Genomic DNA, 20,189 nt, shown 5'->3' on the forward strand with positions numbered 1-20,189 from the left:
ATATATATATATATATATATATATATATATATAATCATTCTACGTGCTTACATCAGCTTGGTCAGGAGATGGGTAGCATTCCTCATCATCAATCCTTTGGAATAATGTTTGATTATTATGTTGATTAGGTTTGGCTTTTTAAAGTTTTTACAATATAAATTGTTTTCCTGGTTCTTCCAACTTCTTAGCTGTACAAAGCTGAGCAGGTCATTGAACCTCTGTTTGCCTCTGTTTCCCCAACTGTAAAATGGAGTTAATTATATCCCCCTCCTCCCAAGGTTGTTGGGAGGATTAAATGAGATAATAATATCTGTAAAGCACTTAGCACAGTGCCTGGCACAGAATAGACACTACACACACACACACACTTCTGCATTAGTTCATGCAAAATCTTCCCCATGTCTTAGGTCTTCTTCTCTTGTCCCTTTATACTGTCTTATTATATGTCCCCTTCTCTCAGCCACAACCCTAGTCAGGCCCTTATAACCTCTTGCCTAGGTTATTGAAATAGTCTTCTAACTGGTCTTCCTGCCTCAAATCTATCCCCCACCCAACCCATCCTCCACTCTGCTGCTAAGGTGAATTTTCTAATGAGCAAGTCTGACTGTGTCACTTCTCCTGCCCAGTGAACTCTGATGGCTCCCCATTACCTCCAGTATCAAATATAAAAGCCTCTCAGTAGAGCCTTTAAAGTTTTTTTTATAACCTAGCCCTTTTATACTAAAATTTCTAGTCTTCTTATATTTTACTTCTTTTTACACTGTTATCCTGCTACACGGGTCTGTTTGCAGCTCTTTGAACACATCATTCCATCTCTCATCTGTGTGCATTTGCATTGGCTCTCTTTCTTTGTATAAGCACATCGGGGCCATGATATTTGAGTTTAAATGTGATGGCTTTACTGTCAATAATGGAAAAATAATTTGTTGTAAAGTATTTAAAGATCTTTTTTTCATTTTTTGATCTATTTTTGTCTTCTTAGTTTCACTTAGTTTCCGTTCTTGGGATGATTTGACTTATTTGACTCTCTCATCAAATTTTCTTTAAAATTCTTTTCCCCTCAGCCCTGAAGTCAGGAGGACCTGAGTTCAAAATGCCTTACCAAAAAAAAAAAAAAAAACCAATAAAAAACCAAACAAACAAAAAAAAAAAAATTCTTTTCCCCTACTCAATCTCCCCTACTCACTTCTTGATTTTTTATGAGTCAGTATTGCTCATAATCTTCTACCAACCTCCTCTGTAAGCATTGACAAATGAGTTTATATTCTAAAGTAGTGTTGCCCTTGTCTGTCATATTTCTCTTTTTGGCAAGGAGTCAAGTGTTTGCTGGCTGATGTGGTATCTAGAGTGTTTTAGGTCTCCTTTATTTTGGTGAGTGATTTGCATTGGGTTAACTTCCTTAGGAAATGATTGTAATCTGTGGTGATATCTGTTCTTTTATCCATTTCCCATTTTTTCTGCCTTGAAAGCTTCATTTTGTTGGTCAGATTTGAGTTTTAATTTAATCAAAGCATTTGTTAATTTAATCTGGAAGGTTGTATCAAATAGAAATTCTTTACCTCTTCATCTTTGCCAACAGATGTCTTGCATGTAGTATTTTTGCAAATGCTCTTCATTAGCATTGCAGTATGAGATGACCATGTCCCTCATGAAATTATTCTTGTTGCATTTGAATACATGATAAAACTCCACCAATTCCTTCCCTTTACTTATCTTTCCAAGAAGAACCTGATTGGTTACCTGTCTGGTCAGATATCTGAAGTCTTTCAAAATTGTTTGCCCTCACGTTCCCGATGAGGAAACTGAACCTCAGAGCCACTGAGTGACTTGCCTAAGCTTACACAGATAGTAAATATCAGAGGTGGGATTTGAACCCAGATCTTCTGTAGGCTCCCTACCCCCCCCCAACAATCTTCCCAGGGGTATTCCAAGGATCAAATGAGATGATACATAAATCACTTTATGGACTATCAAATACCATATTAATATGAGATGATGTTATTTGTTACTTTAAATAAAAGCTGCATTCTGTATTGTTCATTTATTGAAAGTCAAGATTGACTGGTTGTATTGGGCCCCTTATTCCAAGTAACAGCGTATTCACTTGCTGCCATCAGCCTTACTTTTGCCTGGAAACCATCTCACTACTCCAGCCCCCCTTGACTTCTTCCTTTGATGAACTTCTCTTATTCTTATGATCTGATGTTACAGTTAAGCAGTTGATTCTCCATAGTCTTGTGCTGACCTTTGGCTGTTTAATGGGTGCGTTCGAAGGGTCCTTCCAGAGACTCAGTTTTCTCTAGCACAAGTCTAGGGACACACTCTATACTCAGTAAATGGGTCTCATCAGGATTTGTTATGGTTTCATAGCTTCTGGCTGGAGACCATTGGAAATGTTCAAAGCAAAATTGAAGTAAAATGTGGCCTTCAGATGTGGTCATAAGGCTTCAGGCTGGGCAGAATTAAAGGGATTTTCTGAGTCTTCCAAAGCAAAATATTTTGGAGTTGTTTTTATGGAGGGAATCATAAGACCAGTAGATCACTGTGATAAATCAACTGAAGTATCTAAATATCTTAACCTTTTCTGTGTCGTAGGCCCCTTTGATGGTTTGTTGAAGCTCTGGATCCCATTTCAAGATAATGTTTTTAAATGCATCAAATACAATACTTAAGATTATAAAAATTTTAATATAAAAATATTTAAGAAATGAATTCATGGACTATTTCAGGTTAAGAATTCCCAATCTAAAAAAAGCTCAGCTCTGATGAAATCTAAATTGTCTCATGCAAAGAGACTGGTAAAGATATGTATGTACCTATGTTAGACAATGAATAATTTACCTTTTCTTGGATGTTTCCCGAATGAGGGCAGATGCTTATCAGTTGATTGCTTTGAAAAAAAAAAAAGGCAAAGAGAAAAATGAAGGTAGCAGTCTTGGTCCTTGGAACGTCGCATTTTTGCAGGTGTTCCCAAGGCAGGTGACTTTTTCAGCTCTCTGATTTGCGGGGTTGTTTAGCTAAACGTCTCCGAGGTCTCATAACTCTTAGTTGGGCTTAATGACAGATAATGTTATTGGAGTGAAATGGCTTTTATCCTCGTCCAGGCACCTCCCTTTTAGCTTGGAACTCACTCATTTCTTGTCTGACAGCTTGTTAGGCTGATATCATCATCATCATCAATAGCAGTAATAACAATAACAACATTAGCAGCTATCGTTTGTGTGTGTGTGTGTGTGTAGTGTCTATTCTGTGCCAGGCACTGTGCTAAGTGCTTTACAGATATTATTATCTCATTTAATCCTCCCAACAACCTTGGGAGGAGGGGGATATAATTAACTCCATTTTACAGTTGGGGAAACAGAGGCAAACAGAGGTTCAATGACCTGCTCAGCTTTGTACAGCTAAGAAGTATCTGAGGCCAGTTTTGAACTCAGGTCTCCCTGTCTTCAGGCACAATGTTCTCTCTTTTGGGTCACCTACCTGTCTCTAGGGTAGCACTTTGCTCCTTCACCTACACCAGGGGTGGGGATTTGTTCTGTGAAGTTTGGACGCAGTCAGAGGGCCACACTTGAGGACCTCGAGGGCCACATGTTGCCTCGAGGCTGCAGGTTCCCCACCCCTGACCTAGACAGTGTTTCTTTGTGACCAGCTCGTGTGGAGTGCACCGGTTGTTCAGGGGTGTTTTGAGCCACTTCCAACCGTGGGAGTTATCAAACATTTGCACACACAGCACACTCTGCTTCTCTAGTCTATCCTCTGTGCAGAGTCATTTCATGGCCGCTCCTAAGACCCTAGAATTTAAGGCTGTAAGGGACTTTTCTAGCATAAGTTATACCATGGAATGCCCTTCCAGCTCTCACTTGCACCGCTCTAGGGTCCCTTTCTAGTTCTGCCATTCAAGTAGTTTTTCATCATCTGCTCAACTGGACTGGAAAGTCTGTGAGGACTGGACCTTATTTTCCTCTCCTTCTGCCATAGGAACTAGCAAAGGGTTGAAGTCACAATGAGTAACTTGAGGAAGTTTTGTAGATCATTTGGTTAATCTTTTTCTCTACCTCAGGAACTGGCAAAGAGGACTCCCGGAAAGCATCCTGACCATCCTGCAGTTCAGAGCGCCTTGCAGGCCATGAAGACTGTCTGCACCAATATCAATGAGACCAAGAGGCAGATGGAGAAATTGGAGGCCTTGGAACAGCTGCAATCGCACATTGAAGGATGGGAGGTAGTGGGGCAAGCTCACCTTGGGGCTGGGCTCAAGGGCCCAGGAACTTGGGTGGGATGGGGGCCTCCTGAGGACAGGATAGTTTGGAGCTTACTTTGGCTTCATGAGTAAATCCAGTCCAGGTGTGGGGATTAGGGGTGAGAATAATTAAGGTCAGTCACTTGCTAGCCCGACATTTTGCAAATCACCAAGCCTCCTTCATTCAAACAGGTCTGTTGAGGAAGCAGTTTTATCATCAAATCACATTTTATTTTATTTTTCAATTTTCCAGGCAGTATTTTTTCACCTTCATGTGACTTTTAAAGGGTTAGTTGGACCAACAAAATATTTTTCCTTCTTAAAATGTTTACTGGCTCCCTATTGCCTTGAGGAAAAAGTACAAATTCACCAGTCTGGCATTTAAAGCCTGTCATAATCCAGATCCAAGAGAACTTTCTGCATTCTTCATGGGAGCCTGTTTACATCTCTTGCTTCAATGCCTTCCAGGCTGAACCAGTTCTATGTCAGGAATGGATTTCCTCATCTCTATTCCTTAAAACCCGAAGTTTCCTTCAAGGTTTAAGTAATGTACTCCTTCCTTCAGTTGTTGGTGCTCTTTTCTTCCTCCTTAAACTAATCTATTTATGTATTAAATTCTGCCCTTACCCCGCCTTACCCAATGCTCCCCTTCTTCCTGCAAGTTTCTTGAGGGCAGGTACTAGAGCAGGGACTATGCATTATAGATTAGCTATAACCATAATAAGAAAAAATCAGGGTCTCCGTTCTTTGTCTGAAGGGGACTCTAATTCCACAAAGTCCTTTGTCACACAGCTGGGAGTGTTAGAGTTTAGAATCCCACTTCCACCCAGCACAAGTTTTTTTAAGTACCTGAGCTTCAAGAATGTCTGGGGAGGGAGGGCTTGCAACTTGCTTGGTTTATCAGAGTACACTTAGCAGAGAAATCCATGGGCTCAGCGCTGAACCTCACAAGGTCCTCTTGTGATCATAGAACTATCCTTTGGCCCCTACACCGTTAGTGCTGATTTTCTCCCTGAGGGCCTGTGGCTGGGGACCTGGGAACAGCCTAATTTTTCCAGCTCTGTTGTGTGGAGGCCACGCTAGCTTCAGTCTCACCAGACACCTCTCAGTCAGTATCAGCTTCAAAAACCATTTGAGGGCAGGGAATGAGGAAGCTGTGGCAGTCATCTAGACATGAGGAATGTCACAAGCTCTCTTTCCAGCCCTTGGGCTCTGTTTGCTTGATTGTTATTTAGTCATGGCCAAAGAAAATAAACCTCTCCATCGAGTCTGTTAAAAAAAAAAAAACAAAAAAAAACCCCCCAAATCCCAACAGCTTAGTCTTGGGGCAGGAGCAAATCCTGAGGGAAAAAGTCATATACGGCATCACAAGGGATCTTGGGCCGTTTAGTCCAATGTCATTACTAGGACACAGGGAGAAGAAGGCCAAGGTCATCCAGGTAATTTTCAGAGGCTGGATTTGAACCCATGGCCTCATACTGCAGAGGCAAATGATCTTTCTACTGTACTCCACTGCCTCAGGGTTTATCATGGAATCTTAGAATCCAATCCTCTGAAGAGCTAGAGGGGAGAGGACATATGATCTAATCTAACTCTGCCTCATTGTATTGTCCAGAGGAGGAGGCAGAACCCCAAAAGAGGAAGGGACTTACACAAGAATTTGGCTTGAACCGCCTTGTTTCTGTTTTAGAGCTCTTTTCTTTGCATCACATTATCTGCTATCAACAAATTTATTAAGTATTTACCATTTACAAGAGACTTGTGCTGTGTCCTGGGGAAACAGAGATTAAAAAATGACAGTTCCTCCCTGGGGACTCTACCTGGTGAGAGATGGGAGATAAACACATACAAGATATAGATGATTCAGGATAAGAAGAGAGCCAAAGTGCTGTAGGAAAGTTAAGGAGATATAGATGTCTTTCAGCTAGGTGGCTCAGTGGATAGTGTGCTGGGCTTGAAATCAGCCCATCTTCCTGAGTTCAAATCTGGTCTCAGACACTTACACATATTTATTAACTGTGTGACCCTGGGCAAGTCACTTAACCCTGCTTGCGTCAGTTTCCTTGTTTGTAAAATGAGCTAGAGAAGGAAATGGCAAACTACTCCAGTATCTTTGCTAAGAAAACCCCATGTGGGGTCATGAAGAGTTGGACATGACTGAAAAACAACTGGGCTGTGTGGGAGGGTTATGGAATAGCTGGGACCTGAGTTAAACCTGAAAGGAAGACAAGGATTTCAAAAGGCAACAAGAGGGGGAGCATATGTTCTAGACATAGAGGAATAACCCATGAGAATATATGGAGGCAGGAGAAGGTGGGAGGAGTCAATCAATCAATAGATATTTATTTAGCACCTAATATGTGCCAGGCTGGAGATACAAATAAAAAAAAAAAAAGATAGTTCCTGCTCTCAAAGAGTTCTATTTGGGGGAGACAGTACACAGAAGGAGGCTTGTAAAGGTGGGTGAGGTGGGTGGTGCTCAGTGGAATGAGGATGTTCAGAGAGTCTAAACCTAGCAGAGCAGCTGATGAAAAAGAGTTAGCCTTAAGGTTCTGAGTCCTCTCTAAGGCTTTGGGAGTTTATTGCTCAGCCCTCCAGTCCAAGGAGAGAGCCAGCTGAGAGGGTGTTCAGCATTAAAGCTGTCCATCTCTATGATGATGAGGTTTCAGTTGATGAGCTTAGCCTGGGGAAGGTGTGTTGTCTGGAGCAGAACAGCTGATGGCAAATGAAAGGTGGTTGGGCAAGGGCTAATAATCTCATTTTGTTAGAAGTCTTGAATGGGAGTGGTGGGAAATAAGCTAGAAAGGTAGGTTCAAGAGAGTTTAAGGAGTCCCTTAAATGCCAGGCCTAGGAAGTTTATAGTTAATTCACGAGTCCCAGTCCAATACATTGTTATCACATCACACTGTCCTTAGACATTCTGGAAATGTTTCACAACATTGAGACTGTGCCCTCACCAGTATAATTTTATTCCTTCTCTGGTCCTAAAATTCTGGTCCCGCTCTGCTTTCCAGGTCTTATGTGAGGGTCAATATTATACTTCATAGATTTTTTGCCTGTTTCCCACATCTCCTGTAGGGTTAGGGTTTAATTCAGCCCCCCTGTGTCCAGTGAAGGAACGTTAGAGAGATTTGAGGGAAAAGAGAAAAGATTGGAAAATTTCCATAGTTCTAAAATGGATGTGAAAAATCTGGCATAGACATTAATACCTATCTCCCAACTTTCTTCCATTTAATCAGTAAACTTGATGGTGGAATGTGAAGGCCAGTCAATTGGCCATTAGGAGACCTGAAGGCTAATCCTAGCACTGTCAAAGTAACTCTCTGAGTGACCCTGGATAAAGTTATTTTCACTCTCATGGCTTCTGTTTTCTTATCTGTAAAATAGGAGGGTTGGACTAAGTCTTCTTCCAGCTATATAATCTCCTGTATTCTCTGATTTACCAAATGCCTATTCTCAAAGCCTGTGGTAGAGGTAAATAAGGTAGGCAGTTTCTTAGGATGTGGTGTACTGGGTGCGACAGTGGAGGCAGGGCAGGGATGGAAATGAACGCTATTTTAAAATCTTTCTTTTTATAAATGCACATATTTTTAGCACCAGAAAAATCTACTCTCTATGACCTTTAGATATGTATTTTGTGAAGAGGAAGAGGGTAAGCATATTTAGAATTGGGAGTCATTTCAGAGATCATCTACGCCAGCTTCTTCATTTTGTAGATGAAGAAACTGAGGCCTAGAGAGGGAAGGTTATCTTGTCCAAGGCTACATAGGTTGTCAGTAAAAGATCTGAGATTTGAATTGGCTTTAGTCCAAGTCTAATGTTCTTTCCACTTATTTTTTTTAAAGTGAAGACCTCAAAGCCTACATGGTCCCAATGATCCCTGCCCTCATAGAACTTACAGTTCTATTGGGGAGAAAGAGGATAAGAGTCATGAGCAGAAGGGGCGGAAGGCTCTAGGAGAATTTGGAATTATACCTGCCCAGTGGTAGCAACCATCCACCCCATTCCAGGGCATTTGGCTATTTTAATGGGCCTCCAAATTTCTAAATGGCCCCCTGGGGACTAAAGTAGTTGGCTTAACAGTGTTCTTCAGGCAGGCTGTGGTCTAGTTAGACTCTGAGGCTGGCAAATGGAACAGAGGATTTTAGATCTGATGACAAGAGAGAGTTTGTTGCTCATGGTGATGGTGGTGGGATTGCCTCTAAAGACTCTTTCAGATCTAATTCCATGATTCTCTGACTGTGGTGTTGCTGGCTGGGGTTGAGGTTGTCTCTAATGGGAAGTTCTTCAGCCTTTGGCTAGCAACAACTGGAATTCCGCTGAAGGTATGATTTCTTGCTTCCCAAGTCAGTTCTCTTTTTCTTGGAATAGTCAAATCAGCAGGTCACATTGGTGAAGAGACTTCCTTTTAAGTTATGTAAACAGTGGGTTGGGGAGGGAGAAGGCCACAGACAACTTCCCCTCCCCTTATTTTCAAAGGGAGAACACATCATGTTTCTTCCCTTCTCCATCCTGCACAGACTGTCCAATTAATCATCTTCAGATTTTGCTTTCCTTACATTACTTCCTCTGGTCAAAAACCTTCAGTGACTGCTTCGTTCCTGCACAATAAATTTGTTTTTCATTCAAGGCCCTCCCCAGTTTGGTCCTTGCTTACCTTTCTAGCACTTTTTGAGCACTCACTGGGAAGGTTGACTGACTTCCAGTGAGGTTGGTCTCCTCGTTGTTTCCTTTTGCTCAAATGGTTATATCCTCTGCTCGGAAAGCTTTCTTTATTTCTCTGTACTTAAAATAATAATGATCATAATAGCTCACATTTATATAATGCTTACTCTGTGCCAGGCACTATGCTAAGCACTTTACAGTTTGATCATTCGATCTTCACAAAAACCCTGGGAGGTTGGTGCTATTATTATCTCAATTTTACTGTTGAGAAAACTGAGGCACAGAGATTTAGTGACTTGCCCAAGGTCACACAGCTAATAAGTGTCTGAGGCCGGAGTTGAACTGTGACTTCAGGCCCAGCACTTTGCCTACTGCACCACCTACTTAGCTGAGTGCTATCCATCCTTGGAAGCCTAATTGACCATATTTGGAGTGTCATACCCAGTTCTGCATTGAAATACAGGAGGTCCTTTGATGATCTAGAGCTTTCTAGAAGACATGACCAGAACAAGAAGGAATATTGAAACCATGCCATGTAAGGATTGGATGAGAGAATGAAGGGTGTTTAGCCTGGAGGAAAGGAGCCTTTTGGGGGTCATAGTAGTTGTCTTCAAGTTTTTCAAGAGCTGTCATATTGAAGAGACTTCAGATTTCTGCTTCACTCTCTGGGGTAGACCTGGAGTGGTAGGGAAGTAGATTTTGATCAGTATAAAGGAGCACTTCCTAGAAAATAGAGCTGTCCACAAGCAGAATATGTGCCCTCAGACTTTTTCCCTCTTCTTCCCCTCCCGTCATCTTATCCCCTCAACCTATCAGGAACCATCTTTGTGCAGCTGTGCAAAGGGAGTTCAGAGAACCTAGGTTTTTATTTTATTTTTTATTTTTTAGGTAATTAGTGTTAAGTGACTTGCACAGCATCACACAGCTATTAAGTGTCAAGTATTTAGTCTGAGACTGGATTTAAACTCAGGTCCTCCTGACTTTAGGGCTGGTGCTCTATCCATTGTGCCACCTAGCTGCCCCAGAACCTAAGTTTGAGTCACGACTATGATACTTACCAACTGTGTGATATCTAACAAGTCACTGTCCCTTTCTGAGCCTCAATTTTCTCATCTGTAAAATGACTAGGTATTATATGATTGTTTATATTGTCTCCCTTGGTGAAAGGGAAGTTTACCTTGATGGCAGGGATTTAATTTTTGTCTTTATCCCCAGCACCCTGCATTATACCTGGCACATAATAAATACTTGATTAATTGGTCTTCAGTGATTCCTTGAATGAAAGGTTGTGGGGTAGCTTCATGTGAAAGGTTGTGGGGTCAAAAGCCTGAAATTTAATTCCCAACTCTGACTAGTTGTATGGCTTTGGAAAATCCACTTAGTTTCCTAGTTTCTTTATTTGTAAAATGAGGAGAATGTTTGCATTCCCTACCTCACAAGGTTGTTGTGAAAGAAACAGTTTTTTAAACCTAAAAGCACTATGAAAGTGTGAGTTATTATTATTTCTCTCTATGAACCTCACTTTCCTCTTCTATAAAATATATAGGAATATTTCTTACAGTACTTTTGTAAGAATGCAGTGAAATGACCTATCCATCCGTCCATTCATCCATCCATCCATCCACCAGGCATTTATTAAGCACATACCATGTTCTAAGACTCCAATAAGTCCTTCCCTTCAAGCAGCTTACATTCCAGGTGGCATTAGCAGTACAGAAGTAGGCCTGATTCACAGCCTCATGAGTATTAAATTTTGTCATTTTAGAACAACTTGGTCAGTTCATGTGATAGATGGGGAAGTATTTTATGACCCATATGGACCACATGCCTATGAACTGCCGTTTTTTTGTTATTTATTTCAAACTCTTTTTATTTATTTCAAACCAGAAGTGTGGTTCTCTTGTGAAATGGACCCAGCCAATGGGGGCCTTAGGATCAATTGCCTGGAACAGCCTCTTGTTTTTTTTTTTTTTTCCCGCCCAGGGCTCTAATCTCACCGACATCTGCACCCAACTCCTTCTTCAGGGGACCTTGTTAAAAATCTCTGCTGGCAACATCCAGGAGCGGGCCTTTTTCCTGTTTGACAACCTTCTGGTCTACTGCAAGAGGAAGTCCAGGTGAGCCCCATAGGACACTGCAATCAGATGGTGGTGACAGTGTTGGCTAAGGGAATTTGGGGGCCATGTTATGGAGACGGCATTGTCCTGGGAAGGGACCTCTGGGAGAGGAGGTGCTGTTCTATAATTAACTCATTGTGCAGCCTTGGTCAAGTCTTTCCCTTCTCTGGTCCTTAGTTTCCCTGACTGTAAAATGAAGGGGACTAACTCCAAAGCTTCATTTCTGGATCTGTGATCCTTTTAGCACTGAAATTCTTTGTCTTTGAGTCTAAAATAAGGGCTCTATCTGAAACTGCCAAAGAACTTCTGTTCATTCCTTTTTTAATACTGGGAGTTCCTTGAGGGCAGGGAGAATATGTATGACGTACTCAATTTTGTTCCCTTGTGGTGCTGGACAATAAGATTATACTTAACAGATTATTTTTTTGACTGACTAAATGAATAGTTAGTGGGGGAACAGGCAGTAGGCACAGATGGAACCCTTTGTCTCCTTCCTTCTCCATCCCCTCTTCTTTTTTTTTGGTTCCCCGCCCCCTCCCAAGAATTGTGGGTCTCATCAGTAAAGTTCGGTTCAGATACCTCAGGACAGAGGGAAGGTGACTTTGGGTCCTTGAAGGATATCCAGAAGTTGATGGATCTTCAACTAAAATATTATTTTTTATAGGAAGCCTTTGCCAACCCCTCTTAATTATAGTGCCTTTCCTCTTAATTGTTTCCTGTTTATCCTGCATATACTTGATTTTTGTGTCGTCTTCCCATTAGATTGTAATCTTTTTTTTTTTTTCTTTTTGGTGAGGCAAACCGGGTTAAGTGCCTTGCCGGAGTCACATAGCTAGGAAGTGTCGAGTGTCTGAGGCTGGATTTGAACTCAGGTCCTCCTGACTCAAGGGCCAGTGAAACACTGTGCCACTTAGCTGCCCCCAGATTGTAATCTTCTTGAGGGGTAGATTAACTCCTTGAGAGGAGAGACTGTCTTTTGCCTCTCTTTCTATCCTCAGTGCATAGAGCAGTGCCTGGCCTGTACTGCTAGGGTCTTCATAAATGTTTATTGACTGATACACACATAGAAAGGCTTCACATATGGCTTAGTAGGGACTGTGTCTTTCATATCTTTCATCTGGGTCTTGGCTTAGTCAGGGGCAGAGAGACTTATCACCAGAAGCTTGGCCAAATGCTGATTTTTCTTATTTTGCTGCTCCTCAGAACTGTTCATTAGGGCGTGGAGGGGCAGTAGAGAGAGCAACCTTACCTTGAGTGGCAGTGTAGTCTAGTGGTTAGATCACTGGACTTGGAGTCAGGAAGACCTGGGTTTGAATGAAGTCTTAAGACAACACTGTGCAATTCTCGGCAAGTTATCTCACCTCTCTGGGTCTGAATTTCCACATCTGTAAAAGTTGGACGTGATGACCTTTAAGGTCCCTTCTAGCTCTAAATCTCTAAACTCATTTATCTTTGAAGTTAGATCTTAGGGCAGGAGATGAAACAGACTGAGTTTCTGTCATAGTATTTCTTCCATTTTTGTAGGGGAGGAAATTAGACCAAGAAAGGAGTTGACCTGAGGGTTTGCAGTTCAAATGCTCTGCCTTCACTCCTTTTCCACCTCCTATCCCCCTAGTCCCTACCTCCTAGCTGGACCAGGCACTTTTCCCAGAACACCAAAGTCTCCAAAACAGAATGTTCTGCCGACTCTGATCGAAACCTCTCCCTGTTTTGACTGGACAGCTCCTCTCCAATCTGTCTGGCCCCTGGCTGGGAATCAGCTGAGAGTCTGGCTGACACTTGCCAAACCCTCTATGTTGGCATACCTGCACTGGGTGGTTGTTGAGGATGGAAGACTGGGGTGTAGCTAGCAAAGCCCATCCCCCAGTACCTGTTTCCAGTCATTTCTCCATCTTCATGGCCCAGCACTGTGGGAGGGGAAAATGAACATCTGTCTGCTGGGGGAGGCTGGCAGACTTGTAGCTTTACTGATTCCAGCTCAGGAGCCAGAGGGCTGGGCCCCGGGAAGGTCAGAGAAATGGTGATGATGGATCTGAATTTGGAGCTTATGGCAATGTGGCCCTGGAAGTGCCAGGGGTTGCTAAATCTTCCCTGGCTTTTGTTTTCATTTGTGCCTGGGGCTCTTCCCTTCCTGGATCTTTGGTTGAAGTCTGTGTGATTGGGAGTTCCTTGTGCCTATGGGGTGAGGCATTTTGGAAAGTGGAAAGCAAACCAAAATTGGATTTGAAAAACCTGGATTCAGATCCCAGCTCTGCCACTTAGTACCCATGAGACCTTGAGCAATTAGGGTTCCTTCTCTGGGTTTTGCTGTCCTCTTCAGTAAAATGACCTTCTCTTCTCTGGGTTTTGCTGTCCTCTTCAGTAAAATGACCTCTAGGAGGCCTTTCTCTTCTAAATCTAGAATGCTTTATGTTTTTGATTTGGTAAATAATGTGTACTTGTAGGGCTAGAAGGAACATTGAGTGATCACCTAACTACTCATTTTACAGAGGTGAAAATCCTAGGCCCAGGAGATAGGTGTTAATCTGTTTGGCCACACAGCCAACTACTAAAGTGATGGGATTAAAACCCATGGCCCAATTCATCAAACATAATTTAACAAGCTTTTTTCCAACTTCTGGTATATGTAGGGCCCTGTGCTGGGTGATGGGATACAAAGCCTGAAAATGATAGCATTTGCCCTCAGAGAGCTCACAGTGTGACGTATTGAAACTTTTGGATTTGGAGTTTTAGAGACCAAGGTTTAAATCTTGATTCTAGTGCTCAGTAGTTTTGTAACCATTGACAAGTCGTTTAATGTCTCTGAACCTCGGTTTTTTTCATCACTAAAATGGAGATATTAATACTTGCCCTTTTCACCTCACAGCTTTGTTATGAGAAAGGTAGTTTTTAAACTTTTAAGGGGAGGGAGGGGGGAAAACACCTACTATGTGCCAAGTATTGTGCTAAGCACTTTACAGATATTACCTCATTCAATAGCTGTTGGAGGTAGCTGCTGTTTTTATTATCCCTATTCAACAGTTGAGGTTAAGTGACTTGCCCAAGATTATCCAGGAATTATCTGAGGCCTAAGTTGAACACAAGTCTTCCTGACTCTAGGCCCAGTGCTGCCTAGAACATTAAAGTTCTGTAGCAGGGTTTCTTAAACTTTTTTTTGGTGTCATGGTCCCCTTTGCAGCCTGCTGAAGTCTGTGAACCCTTTTTTAGAATAATATTTTAAATAAATTAAATATTTAAATAAATATTTAAACCCTTTTTAGAAAAATATTTTAAATTTAGAAAAATATTTTAAATAATTTAAATAAATATTTAAATATTAAATATTTAAATAAATATTTTAAATATTTTAGAATAATATTTTACATGCATAAAATAAAACACATGGTTACAAAGGAAACAAAAAACACTGAAATGCAGTTATCATGATATTAAAAAACATTCACGAACCCCAGGTTAAGAATCTCTGTTCTGTCTCCCATATTCACGTGGATCCATGAAGGCTGCCTATCCTGTATAACCCTTGTCCATGTCCCCCCACAGGTTTACTACACAGAATCAGTCTACCCAGCTTACTGGAGGCCTTCCCTCATTGCCTTCTCCTGACATTGTGTGCACACCAACACAGCACCCTGGGTAGCCAGCCCTCATCCTTCACTCTTGTTCTGTGTCTCACTGAACTTCTCATGCTGTCATACAATTCCATTTATTCCTTATTTTATCTCCCAGGATGACCAACACATACACAGATAAGTAGAATGCAAGGTAGAATGTGGTGGCTGGAGGCAGGAGTGGTGAAGGATTACTTTGATCCCACATTAGAGAAACCAGTTAGGTGGTATAGTGGATAAAACTGGTGGACCTGGAGTCAGGAAGATCTGCATTCAGATCCATCCATAAACATTATTAGCTGTGTGACCCTCGGTAAGTCACTTAACCTCTGTCTGCCTCAGTTTCCTCCCCCATAAAATGGGGGTAACAATAGCATCTACCTCCCAGGGTGATTGTGAGGATTAAATGAAATAATGTTTTTAAAATGCTTTGCTAACCTTAAACCATTATATAAATGCTAGCTATTATTATTCATGGGTTCAGTGGATATAGTCCTGGGCTCACTGAGTTCAGATCCAGCCTTGGATATTACTAACTGTGTGACCCTGAACAAGTCATGTAACCCTGTTTACCTCGTATGTAAAATGAGCTGGAGAAGGAAATGGCAAAACACTCTAGTATCTTTGCCAAGAAAACCCCAAATGAGGTCACGAAGAGTTGGACACAACTGAAAAATGACCATACAACAACAGCAACATTATTATTCATGGAGGAGTTGGTACTTGAGTTAGGCTTTGAAGGAAAAAAAGGTTTCCTCTAGCAGAGATGAGTGTCATGCACTCACTGTCTGCTCCCTATTCTTCTCTAGCTCCTGGTTTCTCCAGCCACGAGACTAGGAGTGAGATCTAAGCTAGGATACTTAAAAAAACTGCATTCTGCTTGGTCATTCATTCAATGGCAAGTCTGTCCCTTGTATGCTTGTGATCTGGGTCAGGATTTACTTAACCTCTTTGAAGTTCAGCCTCCTTAAGGATGTGGTAAGGAAAATAGAGCATGGTGTGAGTTACTTAGAGCCTCTTACATTATAAACACCTTCTGGTGGTGGGATTTTCATGGAAATAGCTTTTGCCCGTAGGAAAGGTACTGCTACCTAGAGAAGGAACTCACCTTGTCTGCCTTTGAATCTGCCCTCCATCTAGGGCCTATCTTGACCCTGATCTAATAACTCCTCCGTCTGGGACAACGTTATGTTTATTAGCATCTTAACTTTCTTGACTTCCGTAGTCTAAGCCACCAGTGAGCATCCCTGAAGCTGGTACCCACAATGCCTTGTGAGCTTTAGACCCTAGTGATCACTTCCTCTTCACGGTCTTGAATATGTTGATCTGACTGTATGCAGAGATGTGAATTTTGTAATTGCAGGAAGTCATCTTGGTGTAATGAAAAGACAATTGGATTTGGAGTTGGAAGTAAACAGTTTTCAAATACCATCTCTAATGGTATTAGCTTAATAGCTCTTGGGTTCTGGTTAAGTCAGTTAAACTCTTTGATACTCAGCTGTAAAATGGGGAGAATAAAAAGTAAACTCTCTCCCTCACAGGGTTATTGTGAGGAAATTGCTTTGAAAACTTAAAAGTACTTTATAAATCTGGGCTGCTGTTATCCCAGACTAAACCAGTTTGCTAAGTGATGTAGGCCATTTGATTCAACAAGCATTATTGAGAACCTACTCAACCTTGTGTTAGGTGGTGGGCATCCATAGCTAACTACCTAGTTCCTGCTCTCAAGGAATTCATAATCAAATGGGCAGGGTGTGCATCAGTATGGTATAAAGATGAATGTGATAGATGGGCAAAGGAGAGAGCAGACAAAATTGTCTAGTTGTATTTGAGGATGAAGAGATTGCTTAGCTGCATGGTGGTGAGTCTACTCATGAATACTTTCCCAGTGTGAGGCGGCTGCTGTGCTCTGCCCCCTCCACTAAACTCAGTGCTTTGTTGGCATTCATATACCTGTGGGTCAGAATGTGCTTTCACATGTAGTCTGTCTTTTGACTGTCACAAATGGACTGGAGGTAGGCAGGGAAGGTCTTACTTTGGCTTGGTCCTGTGATTTCATTGGTATAAATAGTAATTCCCAGTGGGGACACTTCCTCTTTCCACAAAAATCAGCACCTGCTCTTTAATATAATTGTGGAATTGCTTGGGGCCCTGGGAGTTTAAGTGACTTGCTCAAAGTCTTACCAGTATGTGTGAAAGGTGAGATGTGAGCCTTCCTCACTTTGAGGTCACTTCTGTATCTCCAGTTGCCACACAGCCTCTGATGCTTGATCATGCAGAGTGGGGATTATTATTGCCAAATTACAGATGAGGAAACTTACCCATGAGGGGAAGTTGGCTAAGATTACATAGGTCAGTTTTGAACTCAGGTCTTCTGACTCTCCAGTGTTGTTCTGTCATCTAACATTATATATAATTGCCTTCTGAGAATTGGGTGGTGGACTTTTTTCGTCTTTATTGACTGCCCTCTCAAACCTTTGCAGCCCGGGCCCTCGATGGGGGATTCATTTGATGGCCTGGGTGCCCTGGAGCATTTGGTCCCCAGGTGGCACTCAGCACATCACAACTGAGCCTCCCATTATGCTGATTGCAGTCTACAGCTCAGTGAAAGAAAGAATGGTGTGGCTCCCCTGTGATACCTGTTGATCAGGAGACAGCATGGTGCAGTATGTGAATGTGTGGGTTTTATCTCGGCTCTAATGCTGCGCATCTCTGTAACCTTGGTTGAAGTCTCTTCGCTCTCTGAAGAGGGGTTAATACTTGCACTGTTTCTGTCACAGAGCTGTTGTGGTTGTGTAAACCTTAAAAAGCTATAGAATTGTGCGTTGTTGTTATCATCATTTTACCTGGAGACCTCATGATTCAGTTTGACCTCTTTTTCAAGCCTTACTCCTTCCAACATCTCCTTCCCATCTACAACTTTCCCCTAGTCCTTGGCCCCATTGAAAGGTAGAAGACCGGGATGAACCTTAGAACAGAAAGTGCCAGAGCTGACAGAAATCTTAAGATTCTGAGCCTGCGTTTAATAGATAAGGAGGTGGAGGGAGATTTTTGCTCAAGGCTACTTGGATAGACAGTGTTACTGCCATTAACCAAGGACCTTTAGACTGCCAACTTAATCTTTGCTTTTGTTTGTAGCTGGAGCAGGTGCCTTAAGGTCCGGGGTCTTTCCCACACTTGGCCCCAGCTGGCTTAGATTGTCAGTGACACAGATGGAACTTTCCCTTGCTGGTGGGCTCTTCCAGGCTGTACAATACAATACCTGAGTCTCTACCAGTCCAGGAAATGGGGTGGCCTCCAGATCTGTGTGAAAACAAAACACTCGCCTCCTCCTGGGTAACTGGAAGGTAGCAAAGGGGTGAGGATTGCATTCGGAGTAAGGTAGTAATTGATGCTTAGAAATCTTCAGTGACTTGCTATTATCCCTAGGGTAAAATGCAAAATACCTACTCCTAATCTATCCTATTTAAGGAAGATCCTCCCTAGAATGGCTTCAAACTCCCTTTTTAATCTTGTTGCCCTTACTTCCCTTTCTTGTGCATTATATACACTCCAGCTAGGCTGATGTGCTGATTGTGTTTAGCGCCCCCCCCCCCCCAATCTATCCTTTATTGACTTTATACAAATATATATGTATATATCTGTATGTGTATATATATATGTGTATATATGTATACATATATAGTCTCATTCTGCAATCCATGCCAGCAGCATGTTAATGTGCCTCTTCTCGCGTAGCCCCTCCAAATGTCATTTTCCTTTTTTTGAAATCTTTGCTGATTTTGATGGATGTGAGATCTCTCTCTCTCTCTCTCTCTCTCTCTCTCTCTCTCTCTCTCTCCCTCCCTCCCCCCTCCCCCCTCTCACCCTCCCTCCCTCCCCCTGTTTCCTTCCCTCTCTCTCCTTCTCTCCTTCCCTCCATCTTTGTTTCTCTTCTCTCTTTTCCTACTGGTGATAGAGTTGTAGAGCCTCCGGTTTTCCCTAGGTTCCCTTTTTCTAATCTTCTAATCCACTTTTCCCCTAAGCAGACAGTCCTGTGGATTTCAGACTGGCAAAATATCTGTTCTCTTGAAGTAAATTATTGGTTGGAGAGTATGGGAGGAAAAGAGTTGTGGGCCATGAGCCAGGTAGAAAGCTAGAGCAAGTGGGGAGAGGAGCATTATGCTGTTAAAAAAGGATGGGGAAAAGTCTGTTTTAAGAGCTGATAGTATCAAGATATGGACGGGGCGATAAAGACGATGTGATCTAATCCCCTTATCCGAAAAATGAGTACACCGAAGTCCAGTGTGGTTAATTCACAGGGAACCCCTTCTCTGTTCTGATAGCTTCAAACAACCAAATCGCACAAGTCAGCCACAAATTACATACTCTCTTCTGTTGTCTGCTCTTCCCTCAAGTATTTGTTCTATATTTCAAATGTGACTTTTAAGGCCCTGAGTGTTGGTCAGTCAGCAGTTATTTATTCAGAGCTTACTTTTGTGCTTGGTGCAGGGGATACAAAGAAAGGCAAGGGGGAGACAACATGTAAATAATAAGAGACTGTGTCTTATATATCTTTCTCTGAAGCCCCAAATGGCCTACCACATACTCAGTGAATACTCACCCCTTGAATGGTGGATATAGCTTTGGGAAGCATCTGCTTAGAGACTAGAGATTTTACAGTGGGCATGGATGAACTTGTCGAGGGAGTCTTTCTGGTGAGTTCTGTTATCAAACAGAGGCTACGTAACCGCTTATAGAGGAAGTGGGAGTGGGGCTTGCTTCTGGGTATGAATTGGGTTAGGTGACTGCTGCTCTTGTCTCTCTCTTTTCCCAAAATTCTATGAAGCATTTATAGAGCAGTTTAAAAACACCAACATTTTTTATTTGATCCTCCCAGCCATCCTTTGGTATGTCCTATTTCAGATTTTCCTAAAGCTAGCTCTCTCTGCTTTCCTCCCACTTCTCATCACATTCTACCTTTGCTCATACTTATTTCCACATATATCAGTCATATCATTCCCTCGTTAGTCCATCAATTCTTGGAGTGCAGGCATTGTGCTGCTTTTCATTTTTGTATCTCTAGCACTGAACGCAAGGCCTGAGGCATTGTAAGACATTAAGTATTGGTTGTGAATTAAATTGAGGTAGGTATAGTCCATGGCATGGTAAAAGGAATGTGTGATGTAGAGCCAGAAGACATGAATTCAAATCTTGACTACTTCTTTCTCCCCTTGTGACTTTAGGCATGTCACTTAACATCTAGGTCTCAGTTTCCTCATGTGTCAAATAAACATATCTAAGGTCTCTTCCATCCTAAATCCCATGATCTCTCAAGTGTTATGGATTCCTTATTTAGAAAGCTGAAACTCAGAGAGATGCCTATGGTCACACTAACATTTTTAATCCATCATTTAGCAAAGGCTGAGACTGGTTTCTTGTGATCTCCAGGTTACACTTCTACCCATTTCAAATATCACCTCCCATCTGTATGGCTTTACCTTTTTAGAAATGCCTCCATCCATTGCTTCCTCTGGTCTGCATTAGAACTTTGTGAGCTAGAAAGGGCAGGAATTATTT

The 20,189-nt window shown here is 42.0% G+C and overlaps 1 protein-coding gene across 1 annotated transcript in view; it reads left to right on the plus strand.

Moving 5' to 3' along the window:
- Nucleotides 1–20,189, plus strand: part of PREX1 (phosphatidylinositol-3,4,5-trisphosphate dependent Rac exchange factor 1) — a 243,998-nt gene that overhangs the window by 122,749 nt on the left and 101,060 nt on the right. Inside the window, exons 6-7 of the mRNA XM_027851373.1 lie at nt 4,061–4,222; nt 10,889–11,022. Of these exons, the coding sequence (XP_027707174.1) occupies nt 4,061–4,222; nt 10,889–11,022 (296 nt within the window). The remainder of the gene's footprint in view (nt 1–4,060; nt 4,223–10,888; nt 11,023–20,189) is intronic.

Source organism: Vombatus ursinus, unplaced genomic scaffold (assembly GCF_900497805.2).
Source record: "Vombatus ursinus unplaced genomic scaffold, bare-nosed wombat genome assembly UNPS02000580.1, whole genome shotgun sequence".
NCBI lineage: Eukaryota > Metazoa > Chordata > Mammalia > Diprotodontia > Vombatidae > Vombatus > Vombatus ursinus.